Consider the following 9,134-nt stretch of genomic DNA (forward strand, 5'->3'; position numbering starts at 1 on the left):
AAATACTAAGGTGTTTTTTTAATTAAGTGTATCAGAAGCAAGAAATCAGCTGGGGAAGTGGCTGGATGACAAGTTGCAGGCATATTTTAAAAAGGAAAGGAGACTGCAGAGAAGTTGAATTAAATCTTTGCACTGGCCTTCAATACGGAGATGAAACAAACTCTATGAAAGGCTCTTTTTACAAAGTTCATGAACTTCAGTTAGTCTAAATGTTCTGGCCAGGCTGTTGACTGGGACCAGATATGAGCGTGCACATGATTTCCTGGGTTTGCCAGCTTCATTGGCCATCACTCTTCCCCGGCACAATTGAAAGTGCTAGTTACAGTATGTCTAATGAAGAGCTATAATATTTTGGTCCAAGCTATCTGAGAGACCCTATTCTTTCATACAATCTTATTTGAGCTTTGAGACACTTGAAGGAGTTCCTACTCTCCTGCCATGCTGAGATACACCTGGTGATAGCATGAGAGATAAGGCGGGGGAGGGTTTAGTGGTTGCTGCCAGGCTCAAAATGTTCTATGTAAGGAGGCTGGGCCAAGCCTACCCTGTAGTCCTTCTGATGGCAGGCAAAGCCTTTTTAAAATTCAGGCAGGCCTTTGGAAATTAGGCAGGTTACTGAAAAAGGAACTTTTAACTGAAAGAGTGTAGTTACTAATACGATTTAACCTCTTTTTAACATTTAACTTTGTTTAAATTCCTCTGTTTTGGCTACTTTTCATTATATGTTTTTGAAATACAGGATACAAATGAACAAATAAAAGGCATTTAAGATTATGCATGCTGTAAAGTAAATGTATAAGGAGAATTTTAGTTCCACTTCTCATAATACTTCAACCCAGGGACATCCAATCAAGCAGCATGGTGGAGAATCTTGCATAGATTCAAAGTACAGTACAGAACTGACTACCACAAGATATAATGGTAGCTGCTACTTTGGGTGGTTTCGCAAGGGGATCAGACAAAGTCATGCAGCATACTGTTGTAAATGGTTATCAATCCAGATGGTTTTATGCATTTCGGGACTGTATGTCTTAGAACAACAGTTGCTACAGAACTTGAGCAGAATGATATTCTGTTTGTCAGCTTTCCATAGGCATCTGGTTTGCCACTATGCAAAGAGAATGATGGAACAGAAAGGCCTTTGCTCTGATCCAGCAAGGTTTTATTTATGTCCACACAGCCACACACATGGAATACATACAAATTCATGAAGTGTATCAGAATTGACAGCTTGTACTGTGTAGCTGGCATTATGCTGGAAAAAAATATGAATTGCTCTTTTTTTTAGACATTGCTTCAGCCTTGAATTCACTATAAACCCTCAGGCAAAACTACTGTTCTGCTATCATGATAACACACGGCTACAAGAATCATTATATGGAAGGGATTACAGACAGAAAATTATGTTTGGACACAAGAATACATAATGGTTTAATGTTATAAGAATGGAACTTGACCTTATGCCCTTGCCTATCTTTCTTTGATACAACTACAAAAAGGTGTCTAGAAGCTTTTTCTTCTGCTTTGTAATTACTGTACAATTCAAACCTAGAATACTACGATTATTTTTAACTACAGTTAATGGGAACAAGCCAACTTCAAACCACTGTTTGTGACACTAATTTGTTTTCACTAACTAGTTGATATTGCTATAGTTTAATCTTCAAATGGCAGATTAAACTGTGTTATAAATAGGAAAATAAAGCTTCCAATCATGTCTTTGTGGCAACTCCAAAGGAAAGAGAAAGGAGGGTGTACACAAGCCTCTAGTCACTGCAGTTTATACAGTACTCATAAAGCTACACCATGGTATAAAATTATGCCCAACCAAGTTCTGTGTATGTAAACAATTTATAGCACTGGAGAAATCTTAACTATTATAGCACTGTCCAGAAAACATACATTAGGAATCGTTATACAGTACTCGGAACCCAGATTCTTTTCCTCCAGCAGAATGAAAAGCAAGCGTACACGCCCCCCCATGCTCCCAAGACTCTGTGTGATGTATGGTATATAAACTTTAAAGTATGCACTGCAATTCAAATAATGTCACATTTTTAAAAGGGTAAAATTCTAGGAAACAAGTAAGGCTAAATGAGTGGCTCTTGGGTCTCCTTCCCTATTTGTTCAAACTTTTACTGTACAATTCCAGAGTTCATTGTAGAGTTTGAACTTTCTATAGTAAATTAACAGACACACACAAAAAAAACCCACAACCAAGGCAAATATAGTATCAGCTGAAGCCTGAGACATGTATTTACTGTACCCATATTCCTAGCTTTAAATCACATGATGGCCTCAGTCAGCTGAACTTCCTCAAATGGGCAAAATGAGAGGGGTGTGCATCAAAGCTTGCAGTCTAGGCCACCAGCTCTTATCTGGTTTCTTTCTTTCTTTCTTTCTTTCTTTCTTTCTTTCTTTCTTTCTTTCTTTCTTTCTTTCTTTCTTTCAATTTACGTCCTTGAATGCTAGTACATTTCCCCTTCAGTAAGAAGAGTATCAATTTTATTAATAAGTTTTAATTTCTAATACGTGAATCCCAATACTATCTAGAAAGGTCAAGAAAAAGTCTCTATGGTCCCCAAAGATTACTTGAATGTAAGAGTACCGTGTTTCGCTGAAAATAAGACAGGGTCTTATATTAATTTTTGCTCTAAAAAACACATTAGGGGTTATTTTCAGGGGATGTTTTATTTTATTTTTTCATATACAACAATCTAAATTTATTCAAATACAATCATGCCATCTTCTTCTGGTTGCTGCACCATGGTGGAGGGCAGGGTTTCCCTTAACTGGGGCTTATTTTGAGGGTAGGGCTTATATTAAGAGCATCCTGAAAAATCATACTAGGGCTTATTTTCAGGTTAGGTCTTATTTTCGGGGAAACGGGGTAGGTAATCCTTTTTATTGGACCACTAAAAATAAAACAAATTGCAAGTTTTCATGGAGAAAATTTCACTTCTGGCTGTTCTAAATCTAAAAGGTTGCAATCTGTTAGATTTTTAGTGGTCCAATAAAAGGTATCAGCCAATCCTATCTAGTTTGATTCAGAAGTCCCACAAAGTTCAATGGAGCTTTTCCTAGGTTAAGTAGGTATGGATTGTGGCTTTTGTTCAAAATATGCATTCTGATATAACCTGTTAAAGGCTTGCCAGCTTGTCATCTGTTTTCAAACATTCAAAGCATCAAGTTCTATAAATAAAATCAAGTATTTTGAAACTCTTGCACAAGCTTATAATTGTGTACCCTCAAGTCAATTCCGACTTATGGCAACTCTTTTCAGGGTTTTCCAGGTAGAGAGAACTCAGAAGTGGTTTGCCATTCCTTTCTTCTGGGGGCACCCAGGACCTGTTCAGCTTGCCCAAGGCCACACAGCCATATACCTAAATCACGGAGCTATCCAGCAAGTCATACAAATCTATAACTCAGATCTGAAACTCCTAATTCCTCAAGTTTCTCTCTCAGCCTAGGTTTTCTGACTGAAAGATTCACTATGAAACACCAGATAGATTTGAATATGCAGGAAGATTTGACATGTAAGCTAGAAATTAAGGTCTTATCCACAATGCTTCTTCATGAACTATATAAATATACTCACAAACATACAGCAGTATATTTCCATATGAAAGATGATGTTCTGAGTCCAAACCTTTGTCACTCAAGTAATATGCAACCAACAAAAATATATGACAAGTTAAATATCCACTAAAATAAAGCTGCACAGTGTAAACCCATTTTTAAAAGTTTACAAGTCTAAAAGAAGTATCCATCAACCTAGAAGGGTATGTGTGGATTCCTTCTATCTTCTCTTACTAGATGTTTTTCAAACATCCATTTTTGCCAGTTAAAGGGAAAACAGTAGTAGGATAATATAGCAGAGAATAAAAGAGGGGGAGATGATTTAACTTCCTTGAGTTTTGCTTGCTGATCAATAAATCAGTCTGTTTCCTCCTTATTTCAGTAAATACATACATTTATAGCATGCTTTTTCTTAACAATATGGTCACATAACCAGTTATAAACAATCGTGAGGTTGAATATCATCCCATGTGAATATACAGAAAATACTGGCAGAAGTTACTACATTAAGCCAAACACACATTAACAACTACCTTCTCAGCGATGGCCAGTTTGAAAAAATATGTTTTAAAGATTTCTTAAGAAAACAGACCCTTCACATTATTCCTTTGCACCTAATTATAGTGTTCTATGACCCTTTTTTATTTTTAAAACTAGGATAATGTTTCATGCATCTAATTTGTCCTCATCTGAGCACATTCTCACATGCTTCTTTGTACCGGGACAAAAATACAGTATAAAGTACTGAAATGTAATTTAATAATTAATAGCAAGACCTTTGCTTAGTCCTTTCCTCATGTTTGCCAACTGTGAAAACTGACTCTGTTCTGTGATCTATTGATGTGTACTAAGACAAATACTGTTTGTTCTTCATTTCAAGCATCAAACCTGAACAAAATGCAAAATGCAATGTCAGTTTAAAAGCTTAATCTGATCTTTCCATCCCCTTGAGCTCAATGGACTCTGTTGACAGTGCAAGGTAATGGGCTGACGGTAATAGATTTGATTATCAGCACTGTATCTTTAATAATTGAAATGTTCTTAGCTGTACAGGCAAGGAAGAACGGTTTTAGTACATCCATCTTTAGGCTGGCAATGATCATTTAAACCAGCAAGCAGCAGATCATACACCAGCTACAGTCCATATCCTGCAGCTCACATGAGTAAGAAGGGCTATCAGATGCCCGATCTCTACAAAACAACCTGGTGCCCCAAAATATGGGCACCTAGAAAGGTCTCAATTCAACCATTCCAGACAGTCTTTAATATTTCAGTCAAGAGGTTGTGTCTCATACTGTATGCAGAGCCCCTTGGAACACTGCAGAAAGTCTAGTTCCATACATTCCACACAGGACAGCAATGACAAATAAACTTCATTGTAGGAAGTACTCTCTCCCACAAAGTTCTGGTTTATACCTTCATGATTAGGTCTCACTTCAGCATTCCTTTAAGATTCTCCTCTGTAGAGGGCCCCTGTGGGCATACAAATAGGACAAAAATCAGCCCCAAGAGAAGGGGAGTAGCAAGAGGGAAAGAAGTTGGCAGTAAGACAGGAGATAATGAAGAAAAGACAAAGGCTTGTAAAGATAGCAGGTCAATAGATCCATAATCTTTACCCTACACTTAAGCACAGAAAATGAAGAGTATGTCACCTAACCAGTAAAGAGAAAGAAACTACTTTCTGCTTTGCATTTACTTGCTGTCCCTGTTTTGCAGAACTGAGGTCTTCCTGAGGCTTACAGCTTGGATCCATTTAGTTTCACCGATCAGGCTCACCCAAAGGAAGGGTGGGGGGCAGGATGCTTATGTTTAGTGACATCAAAAAAATAAGAGCCATGCTGGATTGGACACAAGGCCTGTCTTGTGTAACATTCCATTCTCACACTGGCCCACCTGCTGAGTATGGGAAGCTCAAAAAGCAGGACATAAATGTAGCTGCAAGCTCTCTCTCATAAAGCTGTTCCTCAGCAATTAATATGCTGTACTATAGAGCTATACTCCACACTCTTGATACCAAAGGTAATACAGTATTTAGCTATCCTGACTAGCAGCCACTGATAGCCTTATCCTCTACAAACCTGTCTAATTCCCTTCTAACACTGTCCAAGCTGATGTCCTTCATTGTTTGATAGGCAATTCAACAGCTCAACAATGTGCTATGTGAAGTTTTTTATTCTGTCTGTCCTGAATCTCCCATTCAGCTGTAGTGGGTGACCTTGAGTTCTAGTATTACGAGGGAAAGAGCAAATCTTCCAATCTACCTTCTCCAGATTATGTATAATTTTACATATCTTTATCATCTTTCTCTTAAGCAAAACAGTATCAAACATTGTAACCTTCCCTCAAACGGAGGAAATCATCATTCTGGTTGCTCTTATATCTGCATATTTTCCAGCTGTGCTATATCTTTTCACAGATGTAATAACTAGAATTGTATACAGTATTCAAGTGTGGCCACACATAGACTAGTATGCCATTGGCAGTTCTATTTTCAATTTCTTTTCTAATTATGGCCAATCTAGAATTTGTCCCTTCTACAGCAACTGCACACCGGGTTGACATTTTCATCAAACTATCTACCACAATCCCTTTCCTGTTCAGTCACTGTCAACAACAGACCTCAGAGCTATGTGATGAGGATTTCTGCCCCAGTGTGCATCAAATTACATTTACTTATATTGAATTATATGGGTCATTTCAATACCCATTTATTTTGGTGCTCTTTATTTTGTTTATTAGATTTATATACCGGCCATCTAGAACGTGTCGACTCCATTTGTATTTAAAAACCCTCTAATAGTTGGGGGCCATCAGAAAATAGGGTCGCCACACTGCTCATAGCAATCTTTTAAAAGGGCATACTTAATTTCAAAAAGGGCTCCCTTCTAATTATAACTAAATAAATAAAGCCTATATGAAGAATGCTATATAACTGATGATTTAATTCACAACACAACTTAAATGATTTCACTGAGGGGTTGCTGGCAGGGGATAGATGACACACACAGAGTAGACATCTGGATCGTCTTCTCCTCCAGACCAAAAAACAAAACAAAACCGAAAAACAGTCACGGTTAGTATTATTTACTGTTGTTTATATTACTATTATCACTGTTATTCCTAAATGACACACACACACACACACACACACACACACACACACACACACACACACACACACACACACACACACACACCACGGACTTGATGGGCAGAGGATGTTTCTGTCAATAGCCGGTTCCCTTCTCTCCCTCAGACATCCTTAACGGTACACACAGCGAGGACCGTGACATTTGCTTTCCTCAAAGCTCCCTCGCCGGCTGGAGAGGCTGAGGAAGTATCCCGAGCTCAGCCCTCAGGAGGTCCAGCCTTCCCATTCCCCCCCCCCCTTTTTTTTTGTCTCCAAGGAAGCCGGACACCCTCCCAGCCGGCGAGGCGAGGCGAGCGAGGGAGGCCCGCCAGGACTTTTCTCCTGCTCCGGACCAGACGCCCCGCCAGGGCTGGCGAAGCCAGAGGCCGGCGGGTGGGGAGGGCGGCCGCCCAGTCCTTGCACAGCCTTGCACGAGAGGCGCTCCCGCCGTCACGGCCATCTGGCCTGAGAGGGAAGCAGGAAGAGAGAGCGAGCGAGCGAGCGGCTAGGAGGAAACCGCCAACGTCCGAGCGGGGTCTGGCAAGGGCTCCCACCACGCCTCCCCACCAACCCTCATAGTCCCCGAAAAACCCACAGAGGAACGGCCATCTCCCCCTCATCGGGGGGGGGGGGCTACGCGCCGCGTGTATGCGCGCAAACACACACACACACACACACGAGCAAGAAGTCCGTGTTTTACCTGAAGCGACTCGTTAGCCATCTCTGCCTTGCGCGTCCCGCCGAGTCCCGCCCGGTTTGCTGCTTTCCTCGCCGCTCCGGGGGAAGCCACCGTTCCCTGGGGCTGCCTTTACAGCAACCGCGGAGCCGCCGCCGCCATCCTCCCCCCCCCTCCGTCCTCAGGTTCGCGGGGTGTGCAGAGAGCCGTCGAGCCCCGCAAGGGGGCGAGCCTTCCTTCGGCCAGGCAGAACGAGCGAGCGAGCGAGCGGACGAAGCGAAAAGAGGAGGATCAGGGAGGACGGCTCCCGCCTTCGCCCGTCTCCCGCTCCCTCTCCGCCGGGCAGCTCGCGCGGGCTTTGGCGGCCCCGCTTCGCCCTCCTCGCGCCCCTTTTCGGTCCGCCGAACGTTCTGTTCCAGCGGCGCGGATGCGAGAGACCGCCCCTCCCCTCCCCTCCCCTCCGCTCTTATTGTTGTTGCGGCGTCGGCCCCGCTGGCTGGCTGGCTGGCTGGCTGCGTCCCTCCCTCCCTCCGTTCCCTCCCAGTGCCCAACTTGCCGGTTTGGTCACGTGTGTGTGTGTGTGTGTGTGTGTGTGTGTGTGTGTGTGTGTGTGTGTGTGTGTGTGTGTGTGTGTGTGTATATATATAAAAGAGAGAGAGAGAGAGTCAAGTAAGGGAAGTGAGAAGGAGGAGGGGCACATCCACCGGGTAGCTGCTGCTGCGGCAGACTTCCCTGGGAGGGGACGTGAGGGAGGATGGTGGCCGAAGCCAGAGATTCGCAGGGCCCCGCGTGCAGCTGCTGCGACAGCCCTCCCGAGGTCCCCGCTTCCCTCTTTTCCGGAGCAGATTAAAAGAGATTAGCGGAAGGGGATGGGGGGTGGGTGGCAAGGAAGGAGGCAGAACGAGCAAACCGGCCAGCCTACCCCTTTGCTTAGCAGAAGGCGGACCAACGGCGGGTGTCTCTTCCATCTCTGAAGCAAAGACGCTTGAACGGCTTGCTTGGACACCAATGCCATTAAGAGCGGTCCTGGATTTCACACAACCCCCCCCCCCCAAGCCGTTGGCACCGCGCTCTCCGCGCTTCCTGACCGTCGTTTCCCGCCTTTTTTTTTCATGCATCGAGTCGATTCCGACTCCCTCGTAGAGTTTTCGAGATGTAAAATACTCGGCAGTAGTTCCCCATGCCCTCCCGATTGCATTCTGGGGCCCTACTGCCTTTCGTTAAGGGTGAGCGGATGACAGGACGGCGCTCCACGTGCTGTGGATGATCTCGACAGAATCCAGTCCCTGAAATCTCGGTGGGGAAGAACTCCCGACTCCTGGCAGCCACTCCAACCCACTGAGCAGTTTTACAGGGCAGGCGCTACAGACTGTATTTGTCTTCAGTGTGGAAGAGATTGTCACTTTCGAATTGGCCTTCTCAGCCACACTAGACGCTGTTCCAAGACCTCGCTATTCAGAGCAGGTTACCATAGTCCCATCCAGACTGAAGGATGCCTACAAGGGCAGGCACTGCAGTCAAGCAGAGAGGGAATCCACTGTCTCCGGGTCTGATTTGGTTGACATGGGAAAACTTCGTTTCTGAGATTTTCTGCTTTGTGCACCAAAATAACATAGACCTCCTGTGTAGGGGGCATACTGATGGGAAATATATGGTCCTTGACTTCAGGCAGCAAAATTTATTTGGCCAGCTCTGTCATTTGCAGCCTTTCTGCTATCTTTTTTCTCTTTGCAGTGAATCTTGCAGAGG

At 43.5% G+C, this 9,134-nt stretch overlaps 1 protein-coding gene across 3 annotated transcripts in view; it reads right to left on the minus strand.

The window, feature by feature from the left end:
* Positions 1-8,451, minus strand: part of PKN1 (protein kinase N1) — an 82,967-nt gene extending 74,516 nt beyond the window's left edge. The window contains exon 1 of one of the 3 annotated variants that reach the window (XM_072990335.2): positions 8,308-8,450. In XM_072990335.2, coding sequence (XP_072846436.2) covers positions 8,308-8,400 — 93 coding nt within the window. In that variant the 5' untranslated portion in view covers positions 8,401-8,450. Of the gene's footprint in view, positions 1-7,409; positions 7,567-8,307 lie in introns of those variants that run through there. The other 2 variants (XM_020800346.3, XM_072990336.2) reach the window with 2 other exon arrangements.
* Between the last annotated feature and the right edge of the window lie 683 nt (positions 8,452-9,134).

The sequence above is a fragment of the Pogona vitticeps genome, chromosome 2 (assembly GCF_051106095.1).
Source record: "Pogona vitticeps strain Pit_001003342236 chromosome 2, PviZW2.1, whole genome shotgun sequence".
NCBI lineage: Eukaryota > Metazoa > Chordata > Lepidosauria > Squamata > Agamidae > Pogona > Pogona vitticeps.